The 19,262-nt window shown below is 38.4% G+C and overlaps 1 protein-coding gene across 4 annotated transcripts in view; it reads left to right on the forward strand.

Annotated features, from left to right (window-relative positions):
• The window catches only part of LOC111870168 (1-phosphatidylinositol 3-phosphate 5-kinase), an 83,899-nt gene extending 67,181 nt beyond the window's left edge, over positions 1–16,718 (forward strand). For all 4 annotated transcript variants that reach the window (XM_023862237.2, XM_033753700.1, XM_023862236.2 and 1 more), the window contains 6 exons: positions 1,475–1,622; positions 2,766–2,946; positions 3,133–3,465; positions 7,413–7,574; positions 10,875–11,076; positions 14,782–16,718. In XM_023862237.2, coding sequence (XP_023718005.1) covers positions 1,475–1,622; positions 2,766–2,946; positions 3,133–3,465; positions 7,413–7,574; positions 10,875–11,071 — 1,021 coding nt within the window. In that variant the 3' untranslated portion in view covers positions 11,072–11,076; positions 14,782–16,718. The remainder of the gene's footprint in view (positions 1–1,474; positions 1,623–2,765; positions 2,947–3,132; positions 3,466–7,412; positions 7,575–10,874; positions 11,077–14,781) is intronic.
• The last annotated feature ends 2,544 nt before the right edge of the window (positions 16,719–19,262 follow it).

Genomic DNA, 19,262 nt, shown 5'->3' on the forward strand with positions numbered 1-19,262 from the left:
TTACAACGAAAATTGGTGAAAATGTCTCTCTGAATGAAAAGTACACTTTTTGACTGAAGTATATACCTAAACAAAATTGTAATTCTTATTAGAATGACTATAGTTAGGAGTATCTCATTTGTCCCCTGAAGACCATTCATCCCCCCCCCCCCCCCGCNCCCCATACCTGTGTGTGCTTTCTGCCTTGAACCTATAGGAGTTCAGAAAAGACTGTAAATCTTAAAGAGTTGTTCTTTCCATTGTGACCACCCACAAGAGCCCAAATTTATAGTCGGTGCATGAGGAAGGTAGCATGCTTGAAAAGACAGTATAGTTTTCCCATGCTCTTGTGGATTCAGCTCATAACTCTCAGTATGAATACCCAACATTTTGCTGTGTACATGCTTTATATGTTATTAACATGAAGTTAATTTCTTTCCATTCTCTTCATTGTTATTGGCACAGGCATTCATATAGTTATTAGCTACAGAGTTGTTCTAACAGGATCTTGTTCCTGTACTCTGTTTCTATGTCCTTCCAAGACCTGTCATGTTTGTAATTGGTACTGTCTCCTGGGTTTGTAAGAACTTAGAGCTTTCTGTTCATCTTGTACGAGGAGACTTGGATGCTAATACCTAATGTTGAAACTGTATGCTACTTATATTTGCAGTTCTTCTTTGCTGAAATAAATATTCTATAATTTTGATGTAATACCTGTGGCTTTGCTCCATGTATTCACAATCCAGTCATAACCTCCAGGATTGGAAAAATACAACATGCAGGTTCCAAGAACCTCTTCTGAGTAAACGTTTTTTCATGAATGTGAAGACCGTCTATCTGTGAGAGTTTGAGGAAAAACTAGACCCCCAAAAAAAGCAATATCACTTTTCCTGCAAATAGTGTGTGTAACACACTGAACATAATAAGAGCACTTGAAAAATTTTTGTGTAGACCTGCCAGTATCAAATTTCATGTGCTGTATGTCTGCGAGGAGTTCTGGCTTCTGGGACATAACACAGTGTAGTGTGATGAAATTCAGCAGCCATTTTGAAGGCTTCCTCAGCTTACTATTCAAACCTGAAGAAGGGGGTGATACAGTCCTTTAAAATGTTGCTTGGCATAGTCTTGTCTCCGAATTGGTGTATCTCTTTACACCAATATGTGAACCTGGAGACAGCTCATGACTCCACCCTTCAGCCTCCACCCTCATTGGCTCATGCTCAGTTTCTATGTCGTGCTGCAGATTGGTGTGTAGGTGGGGTGGTTTGGATCCAACTGGCATGGCAACAGCATTTTGTATCACCCAAATATTCAGTCACTGAGTTAAGCATGCTTGATGAAGCAATGGAATATGGGCATGTAGGGCACTAGTCATCACAGAACATTGCTCTCTGGTTCATTGGACACAAGGCAGAGTGACTGAGTAGTGAGAGTGGGATATAATGTCTGAGGGTGTTTGCCAAACTTGATGAGAAGTATGGATGTTTGGTGGCAGCAATGCGTCACGATCAGGAGTCCTGGATGGTGTTCAGTACAGTACATCACCTGCAGCTGATATCACAGGATCCCCGGCGAATGATTCGGATGACACTACTGCAGGCAGCACTAAGGGGAGCAGAACACAGCCATCCACACACATTGAGGTAACTCAACAGCCATTTTGATTTGTAACAGCAGCATTAGTAAAGTGGTATGGATGACATAACAACAGGATTTTGTTTTTGTCAACGCAGCCAGACTGCTTTCTCGCTGGCTTTATTATTAGGGATGAAGTGACTGGAGCTAAAGTCAGTTGATATCCCAAGATCTAGAATCTATGGAGTGCTGTGTATAAGTATAGGGACAGCCATACTCTCTTTTTCAAATTATGGCAAGGAACCTTCCCTTTAGATTCTTTGCTGTAAGAAGAATTATACAGAATCTTCATATTCCTCTGCAGTTTAAACTTTGTACATTCATTTCTGACTGACTGAGAAAGGGTTGCCACATCCCACCAGTTGCAGTTTAGCATTGTTAATTTCTCAGTTTGTTGAATGTGAAGAATCATTATACTACCATAGTCAATAAGTTCGTGGACTGGCCGAAAAGCGTCGTTGCAGTGCTGTACAGTGGATTGGCTGAGGCATGATATGATGCCCTGTCAGTTCATCTCTCATCACAGCAAGAGGCAGTTGTGTGCAAACAGTGTAAGCAGAACTACAGCCTCTATTGTGAACTGCAGTTAAATGCAAGTGGCGGAAATCGAAAATGTGGCAGTTTGAACAACAGGCAAACATCAGGTTCTGCCAAAAACTAGGAAAATCCCCTAGCGAAACGTTTGGCATAGGAAGAATTGGCTGTTGCTATACGACAACGCCCCTGCACATCGCTCTGTTCTTGTCCAAGAGGAACTGACAAGGCAACAGGTCACCGTTTTGCCACACCCTCCATACTCACCTGATCTCGCACCATGTGATTACTTTCTCTTTCACCGCTTGAAAGCAAAGCTACGTGGTCGTAGATTTCAGTTGTCTGAGGAGGTCATCAATGCCACAAGAGATGCTGTACGGGAATTCCCTACCAATATGTTTCAGAAATGTTTTCTACGACTATATCAACGTTGGCAGATTTGCATAGCGGCCAACGACAACCATTTTGAGGGTTGATGTGGATCTGTGTAAGTGTATGTGAATACTTTGTAATATGATGCGATAAAACCACAGTCCACGAACTTAATGACTGCATCACGTATTACTGGTGTGTTCAGCCACTGGAACCAATGTAGCCACTTTCATATCTTTTTCCAGATTCAGTTTTCTGACTCAAGTTGCAACTTCTTTTGCCGAGTGTTCTTCGTAGAACAGTTTGCAAATCTGCGACAGATGGTCCTGCCAGCAGGAGAAGAAGGATTTATGAGGTCACTGACACGATGTGTTCAGTGGGCAGCACGTGGTGGAAAGTCTGGCTCAACGTTTTGCAAAACAAGAGGTTTGTGTAAGATATGACACTTTGATTCCTGCCTGTCACCAACACAAGAATATTCTGTTTTTAAGTATTCATAGTAATACCAGTAATTCTTATTATTCTGTGATACTTCACTAAGGCCACTGCACTCAGTATTTTATTTGACTTTGTAAGGAAATGTGATTGCTTTTTATTTCAATTTTTTCTCAGATGACCGGTTCATCTTGAAGGAAATGACTCGTTTGGAGATGCAGTTATTTCTAGAATTTGCACCAAACTACTTCAGCTATATTCAACGATGCCACACATCTCGGCAGCCTACTCTGTTAGGAAAGATCGTTGGTGTCTATAGAATTGTGTACAGGAACCTCACAACCAATGCAACACTTCGTTCCAATTTGCTTGTTATGGAGAACCTGTTTTACTCTCGGTCTGTTACTCACAAGTTCGATCTGAAGGGGTCGGTACGTAATCGGCTGGTGAATCCAACTGCTGCTGACCGTGATGGTGAGATTGTTCTACTGGATGAAAACCTACTTAATAGTAAGTATGACTGTCACTGTGGGGACAGACACACACCAGTAGGATATGGATTGGATTCACCTGGCTCATGATAGAACTGTCCAGTTACTGGCGTTTGTGATCACGGTAATGAACCTTTGGGTTACTAAGGAGCATTGAAGTGCTTGACAAATTGAGGGCCTTGACTCATTCCAACAGACCTGTCAAACTAGGCCGTTCTTTTTGTCTGAAGATGGAAGCAGAGCTACCTCCAGTTACCCAGTATAAAACCTAGACAGTGGATAATGTGTAAGGGGGAACAGACTCTCGTCAGGGTCAGCCATGGTGCTCATTTAACTGAGGGCAGCTCTGTCTCTGATTCCATCTTGGACATCAGATAAAGGCCCTCCTGCTGGAAACAGGAGGAATGAAAAGTGAATACTCATGTTCCAGACTGTGTAATAATAAGTGGATTGATTTCTTACCTTCATTTTTATGGTGTTAGAATTTGGAGTAAGGCATGTACCTGGCATACCTAGCAGGAAAGCACAATAGATCATTGAAGGTCGCAGTGTGGGTGCCTGTTTTTATGGCCCACCCCTTACATACTGACATACCTAACAAGGAACCTGATTAATTAGAGTGACATAGTACTTTCAGTCAAGATTGATAGAAAACTTCTTTTATGTTCTGAAACTGAAATAGTAACCAAAATGGACTGATTTTGCCTCCCTGAATTAAAAAGTGTTTGTAGGAGTTGTGGTCGGTGCATGTGCCCTAATTGCTTTATTATGCTCAATAATTCCTTCAAAATGCCAGTCTGGAACAATTTTCTGTCCTGTATACCTTAGAATGTCTTGGTGTAGTTACAAAAGATTTATATTTTAAATCTTATTATAGTGAAATAGTATTAATTTTGTGTTTCTGATGAACCAATGATGAGGTGTGTAGGCTGAGATAAATATACATTAAGAATTTTATTCTGTCTGAACCCCCCTGATTCTTATGGATCTTTGGCTTTTGGGTTTAGCCCCATTAATGTATGTTGAATTTGTGCCAGCATGTGAGTGAACATTACAATTTCCATATGCGTGTTAATGCGACTCAGAATGGAGAAGTGCTTATATCCCCTCCCTTACTCTCACTTTGAAACATATATATCAACTCACTTCCACCCTCTGCCTTAACATCACCCTGAAGATGGTGACTGCTGTGTACCTCAAAACATTGGAGCAGTTTCAACATACAGCATGGCTAAACCCTGGAAACTGAAGTTCCACATTAAACACAAGCTGTGAAAACCTAAGGACACAAACTTCAAATTGTGGTTCTTCTGACTTTTTATGAATGGCTACATCAGCATGCCTGTTTGTTTAGGCACAGCTACTTGCATCCAAAATAATAGGTTAAATGTCACAAGTATCTAGCACAAGCCAATTCTTCACATTCTTACATAAACCTCAGCATTATGCTTTGCCCATTATTATCCATGAGGATAATGTGCCTGACACTACCAGTCAGTGGATGCTTAGTTTGTATCTCATTTACTGAGCTAACATAGAAGAAATACAGGTTATGAAATGTATGCATACTGTAACAATTCTGTCATGTTTGCTGTCAGGAACCGTAAAATTACACAAAAAGTGTATTGGGTGTAAAATATTGTGACATGGACGGTGCAACGCTTGGTAAACGCCCCCTCTCCCGTGGTGACATAACAGCACTTCCCACAGTGACAGAACAGAGAACACTGCGGTTACTACACAGCAATAAACAACTTTCGGCAGCCTTCCCCAGCAACGCCTGTAAACACAGTGTTTACGCAACAGTGAAGCGATGTGGGTTTTCTGCTGTCCGACTGAGGCTTTATAAGGGAGACTGGAATGCATAAGGCGTGAGTTGAATTGTAGCAGCCGCCGAAGCCAGTTAGTGTTCGTAGTATCAAGTATGAATTGTAGTCCACCAGCCACGAGTTGTTATTGAGTTGTCTCGAGTGAATTGAAGTGCATACAGCAGCAGAAGTAATTGTGATACTGCAGTAATTGTGTAATTGTGAATTGTATAAGTGTAAGAATGATTGTGGAATAAATTCACTTGATCCAAAATGGTGTGAAGTTGTTTGTCGCATTACATACCCAACACGTGACAATATGTTTCATATTTCTTTACAGCTTTTGTTCTAAGCATTGTTCACTCCCATAAATATGTAGTGAGTTACACTGAGAAGCATGCAGAAATTCATGTAGATCTGTATGTAAGTGTCTGTTGTTTATTAAAAAATGATTTGATAACACAGTCCAGTGTGACTCAGTATATATTTATATAATGCCATAACATGTTTCGGTTAGTTGTGACCATTTTCAGAAGGAAATAACATGCTAAGGAACTATTACATATATCATAGTACATAAGCTTGAAGTTTTTTAATGAAGTTCTTTAATGAAGTTAAAATGTGTTTAAATTAAAAATATATTATTAATCTTCTTAATATTTCAAATCTTGAACCTCTGAGGTTTGTGTATCTGTGTCTCTTCTGTGAAAACGGGAGATTGGGGTGTAATTTGCCATCCTCTGAGATCTTGGCAGCCTTGTTTCCCCCTTTTTTTATGTAATACAGCGCTGTTGCTGATTTACACACTTTCCACGTCACCCTTGTACACGCACTGGGATTCTCTGTTTCCAGTAGTCGTCTCCTAGCAACAGATCTCAACACAGTAACTAACACTTCAAATCTCTATGAAGTCTTCTTGTTATTTCATATTCAATCACTCTGTACTCCACTGTCCTAATCTGTACTCATTTAGTCTTCACAATTCACACTTCATATTCGTCCTTGTACTCTCAACTGTTGAACCCCCCTTGACTCTCCACACCAACCTTCTCACTCTATTTCTACTAGTCTTCACTAGTTCCAGTTTGCTCACTTGCATGCTTCTGCCACTACTATTTCTCTCTTTACTGTCCTCAACTGAACTCTGCTCACTTATATAGCCGAGGGACGGATATCGACCAACAGTAAACATATCACGTGACCCCTACCCACTGTTGCTGTGTGAGGTCACTGCTCCTGTGCTAGCTACCAGACACATGGAAAACACAGCGTGCCGTACTGTTGTATGTGTATCTTGTTTACAGAGCTCTTTCCCGACAATGCGTTGATCAAATACACCATATTATATACCACTTTGATCGTATGTGTTCATTGTGTGGGTATCACCTAGTAGTTTGCCTACAGTGTTGTTTGTTTTTTCCACTCTTAAGTTTGTATCTCTAAACAAATTGTGATTTTATGTACTTACGTAATTTCCTGTGTAGGTGAATGTAACCCATTTTCTATCCTCTTCAGTGTTCCTTCGTTTATTATTTTGCTTATGTTTCGACCAATTATATGAGATGAAAATCTCATTCTTTTTGTGTCCATTATTTATTGCTATGTTTGTAAAGTGTTCAGTTCTTTCTTTTGCTATTTTCATTGATCAAATCAAAATCATTTTATACCAATTAACTAATGTGATGGATCAGAATGTATGAAGTTAAAATTGTCTGTTATTTATATCTGATTTTAAATAAAATTGGATTGTTTTTAAAAATGTTAGTGAACCTCCAAAATATAAAATTTCATGAAAGTCCATTCAGCACTTCTTTCATTGTTACAAGTGACCAGACAGACAGACATGGTGAAAGTGATCAGCTTATTTTTTTTATGATAGATGTTATCTTCAACGATTGCACTCTATAATCATTGTTGCACTTGATGGAATTCAGTTCTGATTTTATGTACATGATTAGCTCATATTTGGAGCTGGGAATATGTCAAGTATAGAAATAGTGTGCTGGAAGTAAGTGATGTGTAAATTTACATGTCTGTTCCTGATTGCAGTGTGGAGAATTCTCAGAAGATCAGTATGTTCTGTGACTAGTTGTAAGACAAGACATGATCCTTAACAAATATGTGCTTTGACTAACAGTTACAATGATATGTGTTTCAGTGACATGTGATGATCCTTTGTACATTCTGCCTCATTCAAAGACGGTGCTGACACAAGCAATCAATAATGATACACAGTTCTTGGCCTCACAGTCTGTAATGGACTATTCACTGCTAGTGGGGTTAGATAAGGAATGTAGAGAGCTTGTTGTTGGTATCATAGGTATGTATGGTGTTGGCTTTGTGATGTCAGTTATAGAGTGAATGTGTGATTGCTGCAATCCAATCATAATACTAAATAGAAATGTGCAAATTTATTCTTAAAAATTAAGTTGTGAAAGCGAACTCTTTAAGTTTCTTTGAATTACTTGAATATTCAGATCCCTTAATTCTTATCCCTTTTAAAAGTATTAGTATCCTTTTTTTTTGTTATTTATATTCAAACATAAAAGTTAAAACTGTAATTGTTACTTTGTCCAAAAAATATTGTCATGTGATCACCGTAAAAAATAAGCTTCTTACGAAAATGTACACAAAGCCTTGGACCTGGATGGATCCTCTGACCTATGCTAAAGAAAATGGACCTGAGATTCGGTACTTGGAATGGTAGAAATATGTACAGGGCAGGTTTACTCAGGGCAGTGGTGGAAGAAATCTCAAAATATAAGTTAGATTTAGTGGGAGTACAGGAGGTCAGATGGGACTGAGGTGGCATCGAACCAGCAGGGGAATATACATTTTTCTATGGAAAGGTGAATGAAAATCATGAATTAGGTACAGGTATTATCGTATATAGGAGAATCGTATCAGCAGTTAATAGGGTAGAGTTCGTTAGTGATAGGATATCATATATATACATAGGTAAGTCAAAAGTAAGTTACAAATGGATATAGAACATATACAAATAAGAGTACTAATTTGAAAAATGCTTTTGTTTCTCAACATAATCTCCCTGTACATTGAGGCTTCATAACTTATACTCTTCTCTTAGTATAATTAGAATGATCAAGTCAAGGAGAATTAGGTGGACAATGCATGTAGCATGAATGGGGAAGAATAGGAATGCATATAGGATATTGGTGGGAAAGCCAGAAAGAAAGAGACCGCTATGAAGACTAAGGCATAGGTGGGTGGACAATATTAAAATGGATCTTAGAGAGATAGGATTGCATGGTATGGATTGGATTGATCTGGCTCAGGATAGAGACCAGTGGAGGGCTCTTGTGAACATGGTAATAAACCTTCAGGTTTCATAAAATTCTGGGAAATTCTTGAGTAGCTGCAGAATTGGTGGCTCCTCAAGAAGGGCTCAGCTCCATGAATATGAGTAAGATAGAGTGACTATGTCATATAGATTGGGTTTGGATTGGCAATCATATTTATTGAACTCTTAAACAACCTGTGACTACAATTTACAAATCACTATCACCCACAGACTAGTGTTCTCAGTCACGGTCTTCACTGCGCTGCTTGGCAGCGGCTTCCAACGATGGACGTTCCCATTCCTCTGGGTTCCCAAACTGTCCCCGGCCTCAGCTGCCAGCTTCTGCAGCTCTCAACTGACTGTCTGCATGCAAACTCTCTCTTGAACTCGGACTCTACTGAGACCGACTGACTCTGTGACTGAGGCTGGGGCCATCTCATGCCAACCTCCTACTCTTCCAACTGCTGTCTCAGAAGGCAGCTGGCCCTCATTATATATAGCATTGCTGACTGCACAGAGAACAGTGCTTCAAACAGCTATTCTGTTGTTGTGTGCATGTCTGTTGCTGCCATTGCCTAGCAACAGCATCAGCTGTCTCTGCTGGCTTCACAGTTCTAGCTTTCAGCAAATGTGCTACAATATGTTTCAATGTTATTATTTGTTATCTACTATACTTTTAGCTAGCTCTTAATATTATCTAGTTGAAGGTAAAATTAATATTAAATTATATGTATATTTCAATTAGTTATTTTGCTGGTATATTAGTCACTCTGGTCTGATTCTTTCCTAGGTGGGTATGAACTCTTGCATGTTCACATGGGTTATCTCCCATTTAATTGGGTGTATTGGCACTATTGTCAGTACATTATCATATGGTATATGGAGGATTCCCATGTTGTCTTGTAGGTGGTCGTTTGTACTCTGTTGGGGCATAATACTCCATGTTTATATAGTCTTATTAAAAATATGGATCCATGTTAAAAACAAGTTCAGCACCTAAACACAAACAGTACACCTGATGATGACACAATAAAGGTCGAAAAATGTGTGTTTTTAAGATTTTTAATGTAAATAATCTATATATATTTTTATAAGAAGTCGTGTTGACAGATGTAAAAATACTCTATGTATAGTGGTTACTATACATACCACCTGTTTTTAACATTTGGAAACTCCATTTTTACCCATGGAATGTATTTATGTGTACCATATGATTCTGACAGTAGGCAGTGATTACTTCCCTACACTGCATTAATTGTTTGGCCTCTGTTATAGATTTTTACAATAGTATTTAGATGAACAATATGCTTCCCCACTTTAACTATGTACCATTATATTGACAACCTTATCTCCATCTGTGAGTCGATTGTCTAGAAAATGTGGGAACCTCAACATCTCAGAACCCTATGGGCCTCCACAGCCTGTTACAGGGATACCTTAACTTTTTTTTATTCTTATCATTATATTGACCCATCATTACATTACCATTTACACATAACACACTACAGAGACAACACTAATTTCATTTTACTTAGTACAGTTCTATCAAAAGCAGAAAAACAGTTCTGTCCATGAAGAGAAGATCTCATATTGAGATAATAATGTGTGGTTGTGAGTCAGAAATAAGCTTATAGGCAGTGTAACTGTCTTGTGTTCTGAAGTACCTAGTTTAAATCTGATATAGGAAATAGCCAGTGCTTGAGGTGGAATGAAAATAGAACCGGGATGGTTTTCCCCTTTTAATTCATAGACATAAATTATGAAAATATACCGAGTGATGTATATAGTCTGTGTTTCACCACACTAAAGCAAAATTTAGTTAGACGACACAGGGGAGTAGCCTGTACAACCATGAAACAGATAACAACAAAAACAACAAAAAAGGTATTGTACATTGCGTTTACTGCCAAAGAAGTAACGGGATGCTTTTAAGCCATTTAGAAAAGAACCAGGATGCCATCCCTCCGCATCCCACCCCACCTCAAGCCCTGGAAATATCTATCCTAACTGGAGGTTTCTTGCTACATTATTACCACTATTATTTGTAGTTATCATCTTGTATGATTTTATAGTAAATGACTGCTTAAATTGATGCAGCATTATCATATGTTGTGTGAATATGGTTGAGAGAAGATAATCTTTAATTGTACAGATGATGATCAGTTTGAAAATAATGAAATTGAGTAGCATAAGGCCAAAGAAACATAATGGTACAGGAAATAATAATATCAATTGTAAAGTCTGTGTTTTCCAGTTTTACTGTTTCAAATTTCATTGTCAGAATGTACAGAAACAACATTTTCTGTCTTTGGTGTATAGATTACATCCGTACATTTACATGGGACAAGAAGCTTGAAACAATGGTGAAATCATCAGGCATACTTGGTGGGCAAGGCAAGTTGCCTACAGTTGTGTCACCAGAGCTGTACCGAGCAAGATTCATTGCAGCTATGCATCGATATTTTCTGCCTGTACCTGATCGTTGGACAGGATTGGGTAGGAACTTGGATTGCTAAATCAGGTAAAAGCACTCAAAAATGCATACACGGTGTGTCCAGGATCCGTTAGGACTCATTTTTTTAAATTTTGCCCTGCAATACCATCTGTTGGCAAGTTGTGGCATTAAGATTCTTGAAGTTTCAGCTGTGGCTGTCTATAATTTCAAAGCCATCGCTGCATCATGTGTTCTGACAATGCCCCACCCAACAAATTGAAGATCTTGCGTGATTTTTTGGCCAGAAAAGGGATCGCAGTCCTTGATCGTCCTCCGTATTTGCCAGATTTGGCTCCAGGAGATTTCTGGTTATTCCAAAAAGTTAAGTTGGTGATGAAAGGAGACCATCATGACACCATCCAGGACTTCCAAAGGGAATGTACCACAGTTTTAAATGCGATTCCACAAAAGGAGTAGAGCGACTGTTTCCGAAAACTTTTCAGTCAATTGCAGCTATGTATTGATTCAGAAGGAGACTATTTTGAAAATGATTCATGTCTTATATTTTTAATGAACACAGTTCTAACAGAACCTGGATGCACTGTGTAGGAGCCATATTAAAATCACTTTATGAGCTTATATCATGGGACCATGTACTTGTACTGTAATATGGTGTGTTCAGGAACATGAAGTGGGTAGCAAGAACAGTGAAGTACATATGGGTAATGCTAGTTGATATTTATTTGTTATCTTTGTCTTTTTAGTGCTGTGTTATATCATTGCTTTATGTTCATAATTTGACCCTGTCTGGTCACATTCATGCTTTTAATTACTATAATGTGCTTAAAATTCTGATGAAAAATACAACATGAATGTTCCAATTGCTTAACAAAATATTCTCATCCATAGAATGTGAGAGAGCTGGCATCTGACCACCATGACCAATAATTATTTATGTTACATCCCTGCATCACAAATAATGTACATTAATTTGCTTCTAGCCTCCATTAACTTATCTCTGTTGGCTCTGCAAGCACAATATATTAATACAGTGAAAAATTCGTTATGCAGAATTTATCATATCTGTGGATGTGGGAAGAGAAAAAATAATGGGGAAACGTGTGACAAGTGTGGGACGCCATTCCATAGAAACTAATGGAATGTATTCAAAATTGTTACAGAAATTTTGGGAATCTTTTTCTGTTTTTGAATCTGCATGTTCATATTTGTTTGGCATTAATATAGGATGTGAACAGTTATGTAAATTGTGAACGAAAACAAATTATCCCCTTGATTTAGCTCATGGTGAATTGAAAAAAGCATAGGATATTTTCGCGTGTTTCCTAGGTAACGTGACAAGAAATTTATGTGGATCTGAGATTAGAGGAATATGTTTATTGGACAGTTGCTTGTTTACACTCAAAATTATAACCACTCTCATTTATAATGCCTTAGATGTTTCTTCTTCAACTGTTATACACTCTTACACCACTTGGAGTATCTTCATTCTTCTTGGATCACTCATTGCATCTGAACTATCATCAGAACTCTGTTCCTAGCTCTCTTAGCATCTAAACTGACTTTGCTCTCGTTGGATATGAATTGACTTGGCCCTCTGAACTGTTCTTCGCTTATATCCTACCCTCGGGCGGGATAGAGGTCACCTCGTCGAAAGGTTAGGTTTTGCTGTTAGCTGGAGTATTTATTAGCTGGTCTATCCATTTCCATGGGAATTCAACAATTCTGCCTCTGTTGGATAGGCAGTTTCCTATGTAGCACGCACTCTCCATTGCGCAGTAATGGATGTCCTATAGCTCGGCTTTCAAGCAGCACGTCACATTATGTTGAAATAAAAACTCGGTTAGGCACTTCATTCATATTTTCTTCTTCTGGTGTAGTTTGTTTTACACAGGTCGACGAAAAAATCTTGATCTTCTTTCTTCGCCCCTTCCCCTCTTCCCCTTTTCTCTTTCTTGCCAGTTCTATCCTCTCTTATTAATGTATTCCAGGACTTTTTCCTTTGAATTTTAACTCTAACGCTGTTTTCAGTTCTGTCCATTTTTAACTTACCTTCCATATTGTGAAAAATTGAAAGTAGGCTTATGAGATCATCTTGCTGTCTGTATATGTATCCCCCATAACAGCTTTTGAATGCCTGAACTGACCTTTATGAAAGGTGGCATGGATGTCATGCCACACACTTCATTAATTCCACCGACTGTTAATACCAACACTGTAGCCTCTGAAATTTTCAGAGTAATCATCTCAATATTGCTTGAATGTCCGAACCAGTCGTCATGTAACTTGGTATGTATATCATGCCACCAGACTCAATGGCCACTTCGTAAATCCTTCCCATTAGTAATACCAACATTACAGTCTCTCAAATTGCTGAGGCAAGACTTTAATATTGTTTGATCCCAGTCTTCATGAAACTTAATATGTATATCATGAAAGCATCTCAAGGCATACTTTATGAATCCCTCCTTGTCAATAATACCAACATTGCAGCCTCTAACACTGTTGAGGGAAGAAGCTTAATGTTACTTGAATGCCAGAACTAGTCTTCATGAATCTTGGTCTGTGTATCATGCCACCTGAGCCTATCTTAGTGGCATACTATAGATCCCGCTGTTCAGTAATACCAACAGTGATTCTTCTCAAATTGTTGAGGTAGTAACTTTAATGTCACTTGAATGTCTGAACTGATCGTTACCAAACGTGGTGTGTATGTCATGACACCTGAGGCCATTTCAGTGGCTTATTTCATAAATCTCTCCCATCAGTAATATCAACACTGCAGCCTCTCAAATTGTTGTATTAATATTTCTTCAATGGCTGAATCGATTGTCATGATACTTATTATGAAAACCATGACACAAGAGACATTTTCGACAGTGAATCTCACAGATGCCTCCCTTTAGTAATACCAACATAAATGCTGCTCAAATTCTTGATGTGGAAGCCATAAGTGTATATCTTGTCAATACACCCATTTCATGTATAAATTACCTATTATAATCTTTTAATGGATCTCTTTTATACATATTCTGATTGATTAGGCTATCAAAATACTGTCACATAACCTGGGTTTGCATGACTAATAAGACGGGTTTTGGATTTGATGATCAAATTTTTTGGACCTTCATAAAACTTGTTACAGCAGTTCACAAATCACTATCTGACATGCTGTCATCTTCTTCAACTGGACACTCTCGACTTCTGATCACACTTCATTACTCCACTACTCTGTTGCCTTCCGAGTGTTTGCGCTCTTATAACTCCTCGACACAGGAGGTGTTTGCTTTTGCGCTGCATGGTGGCATACAAACTACCTGGTCTATCAGAATCGTAATCATAGCAACATTAGCATGAATCAACTTGTCAGCAAAATCTCTCACACTCTTTCTGCCCATGGCAAAGGTAGACATATTCATAGAATTTAATTTTTTCCTTTTTTAAATACTGTGATTTATGAAAACATTTAACAAAAAATAAAAAGATATTATATCAGAAGGGGTAACTAATACATTTCACTGCATTTTGAAAAGTGGCTGTGTTATAAAAATGGTGATTATAGTGACAAAATTGGTCGAGCAGGGAAAATTTTTTTTCTTGCCCTGATTCTTGAAACTTTCCAAAATTCCTGTCTCAAAATGAAAAGTCTTTTGGCACATGCCAACTAATCTGATACCAGACAACAGTGTGAAGCAGAGCAGAAATAAATAAATCTGGAAATAAGTCTGGAAATCATTCAGTTATTGTAGCTTATTAGATTTGTATTCCTTGTAGGTTTTTGTTGGCCGTGGCGTTTGGAGACCTGAGTCAACCTCGAACATCAGATCAGAACCTAAACAGGACAGTCATAGGCCAGTGTCAAGTTGTGAAGTTGGTATGAATGAGGGAAGAGCGCAGTTTGTCTCAGATAAATGAAGAACCTAAAGAAATGTAATTTGTCTTTTTGGCTGCTTTTGGGCTGCTAAAGATGCATAACGTCTGAGCAGCTGAACTGAAATTGGTGCTTGTGTGTAATGAAGCATGTAAAATGTTTTGTTTCATCCTTACATTGTGTTCTGTCTCTCCCTCTTTTTATTTTAGACATTCCAGGGCCTTCAGAAGCTGCAGTGCTGTACAGCCGTTAATACTGTCTTCTTTCGTAAGATTTATATGGGTATCCATAAAATGAATATCTGTGTTATTATTGTTCAAATTATGAATTTATTTATTAGTAGGTCCCCAGGCCTCTGAAATTCACTTCATACTCTTCTCCCATTTCTCCCTTAGATTTAAAGTGATAATACTATCACTTTCTTGTATGTTCATTAGCAGTTGTGCCATCTCTGAAGAAACTATTATTTTGATATAAGTGAAGTCATATTATTGTGTGTCTAAAGCAACTTGGAGGGTATGTCATGCCTTGAGTAGGCAACCTCATGGAATGGAAATTTTGGTTCACCTTGTATACTGAAAACAGAATCTGGTCAGTTCTTAGTGGTGACATAATGATTTTTGTCACTGCCTGGTGATGACACACCCTCATGTGTGTTTCATACACACTATAACATTGTTCAGTGCTGTGAAAGTAAAGTTAATATCTAGGTCTTTCTTTATTCTGATTCATTTCACTGAATTTATCAGAGCTCTTCAGTGATGATTTGCTTTAAGTTTAATGTTTCACTGCTTGTCATCACAAAAACATTATGTATGAATGGAGTGCTGAGAGTGTGACTTTCAAAGATACATGAAAACACAAAACCCCGTGTTCCAAACATTGAATGAGAAAATGTGTCACATGACATGGATTTGATAGGATGCATAGTTAATAAATATTTCAGCAGATATAATCCAAAGTGGAAGAATTGCAGAAAATGAAACCATTATAAGAATTGGGAGTAAACCCTTGTCCAAATTAGTGAAAGCAGAATTATAGAACTGTTGCTGCAAAATATGTTAAGGGAAGTTATAAAATGTACTTCAGAACCCTCCTTAGGCAATACAACTTTTTTTTTAAACTTATGTAGCATATCATAAAATAAATTACTTAGTATTGTTGAGAATGTCTCTTTTGGATGTAGCATGCTTTGACTTTAAATCTTTTAAAAAGGCCTTGCTTTTTGATATGAAGTGTACATTCATCTACTGTCATCTATGCTAGTGCTATGTACAGCAGTTGGCAATTGCTGATTGTGTCAGTGCACACAAATAAAGAACAGTTGTCCGAATTATTGTGAATTCCAAATTAGTGAGGTGTCTCTGTATAGCCAACTAGGTGAGCCTGCACTGTACCTACTCAGTGGGACAAGAACCAAAGTCTCATAGCCTGTATAAAACTACAACTCACAAGTGAAAACACAATGTGGGTTAACTATTTTTGAAAAAAGAGCCAGTTGATAATGTAGAATAGAATTCTTCACTGTGCGATGCATAGGCAGCGGCTTTCTGTTGCACAGTCAGCCTTCGCCAAGGAAGGATAGATGTTAGTAGGGTGCCTGGGAACAGAGATGCGTGTGCTACAGTGTACTTTCATCAACAGATGGAAGCAAGGCGCCATTCACATGGGAGTTGCACACAAACAGTATGCATGGCACAGAAGTTACTATGGGACTTTCAGTAGTCATCCTTATGTTCTAGGATTATGATCCTCTGGAATGTGATACTGAGTGGTCTGGTAGGTAGGTAAGTGTCTACCTGTATTTCTATATGTATAATATAAACTCTGTCATAAATGTAACACTTTATTGTAGTTCTGGTCCCCCTTCTTTTACACTACATGCAACCGGCCATCACCAGGTGTATTTCACTTTACATAGCTGTTACACTGCACTCCATATTAACATTTAAACTCCAGATTTCCAATTGCTCATTGCTCTGACGTCAATCAGCACCCGATATTCCAGAACTCCCCTTGTCGATTTTGTCAGTTATGTTTAAAATCTTTATTAATATTCACACATCGATTGGTTTAAAATTTTAAACTCTCAATTTAGCTTTAATATTTAAAATTTAAATTTAGATTGAAAACAAAAATCACAGAGATACCTGCTCTATGCTCATATGTGCCGCAGTGGCTACTTCTTGCTTTCAGCACAACTCGCATGTTATTTTGTGCAGGTTCTCTGTGTGCATGCCACTGCTTTTCTTCAATACATTTGAAATACACCTGATGATGGCTGGTTGCGGCCGAAACATGTAGTGTGAAAGAAAGGGGACAAGAACTACAATAAAGTGTTGCATTTACAACGGAGTTTATATTATACATATAGAAGTGTGGAATGTAACAGGATGCTTAAATATAATATAGCATACCTGTATACTAGACTATACAGCATCACATCCTTAGAAGACTTTAATCTTAATATTGACCACCGTAAAAACTACATATCACATATCTTATATATCTTAGATTTATTGGCCAGTCTCCACAGCCTGAATTGGATGGCTTGTGTCAACAGGTGTGTGCTGTTGCTTCATCCTATTTTGTCAGTTGAGTATAGTTTCTGATGTTGCAACATTATAATTCTAATGAATTGAGTTTGTTGATACATACAGACATGTGTGCACATGTCTGCAGACACAGTCACATGTGTGCGCTCTTAGGGGATTTAAAAGATAAAATATAATACAGTAAATTCAAATTACCTCCGTTGTTCAGGCATCACATCATGTGAGTTCTTAGGTTATGGAGCTACAGCTCCATGTATTCATAACTAAAGTATTGCATGGATGTGAGTGGTTAGTTTTATGCTTCATCTGCCTGCACCAACAAGGAAAGAACTGTCAGTACCCATTCACTGGCATGCTGGATTGATTCTAGATCAATTTTGGACATGGTGAGGTGGAATGTGTGAAATACCTTCCTGGGTTTAAACCCTAGTCTTCTAGATCATTGTCAGTAAGTCACTTTACTGACAGACCTACAGGGCGTTTAATGATTGAGGAAACCTGGTAGCAGCATAGAGCAAACACAACATTTCTCACAGATTGCTGCTGTAACTATCGATAGCAAAATGAGTAATTAGTGCTGATAAACACACACTCTCACTAGCGTAGAGCAGATGGAACGTTTCTCAGCAACTGCTGTGTCCTTGCCAGCTAGCGAGAGTGCAGTCATGTCGCTGATTTCCTCACATCAGTTTCTGTACATGCACACATTTGTAAGAATAATATAAAAAGATAACACAAACTTACGGTGCTTTATAACAGTTGCTGAAAGTGACCAAGCCTCGCATCATACAAATAAATTATGCGACACTTTCTGAAGTTGGTCCATGGTAATTGAACTAATTACGTGTGTTATTTCATTCTGCAGAGCTTCAGTGCTGCGAGGATTATTCTTGTCGACTTTTCCCTTTAGGTTTCCCCAAAGATAAAAATTCAAAAGCTGAGATCTGTGAGGCCAAAGTTCTCTGCAGATTATTCTGTCTTCAAACACTTCCCATATTGCAACCCTAGTTGCATTAGCTGTATGTGCTTTAGCGTTGTCTTGTTGAAAATTCCCATATTGTTTTCTTCAGCAGTCAGCTGATTGAAGAACAGATTCATATATCATTAACATAGCGGTCAGAGTTCACGATTTCGTGAAAAAATATGCTGCGGATTTACAGCACACTACACCCCAACTTTTCATTAAGTAATGGTATTTGCTTTATAGCATGAGGATTTTCATCGCTCCATATTCTTACAATTTGTGCATTGACATGGCCACTAACATGAAACCATGCTCCATCAGTCAAGAACAGAAGCTGTGGACCCACGATTCCATCGTGCGCATTTTGCAGCAGCCAGTTGGCAAAAACGAATTCTTGCTGCATAATCTGGTTGTTTCAGCTCATGCACAACTGTTATTTTATATGGGCGAAATTTGATTAATTTTGTGGCTGTGAAAGCAGATCATAGCGAAACATCGGTTTCCTGTGCTAAACGTCTTAACAAATTTCGAGGACTGGTCTGTAGTCATGCCTCAATATCCCGAAACTTTTCTTCAGTCAGCACAATCCTCTTCCATTGCTTCTTTGTGTCACACACTGAACCTGCAGCCCGCCACTTTTTCACAAGCTTGGATACACACGACTTTGTGGAAACTGGCGAGTCAGGATATTTACGACGAAACTTACGGATACGTTTTCTGTAAGATTTTTTCTTGCAAAAGTTATGAAAATAAACACAGCTGTTCAATGGTGAACTTTGTTTCAGTATAAATGTCAACTGCTTATCGACACCTCTAACAAAGACTGACTATTAATGCGACTTACTGCAGACACAAGATCAGACCA

This window comes from Cryptotermes secundus, unplaced genomic scaffold (assembly GCF_002891405.2).
Source record: "Cryptotermes secundus unplaced genomic scaffold, Csec_1.0 scaffold734, whole genome shotgun sequence".
Taxonomy (NCBI): Eukaryota; Metazoa; Arthropoda; class Insecta; order Blattodea; family Kalotermitidae; genus Cryptotermes; species Cryptotermes secundus.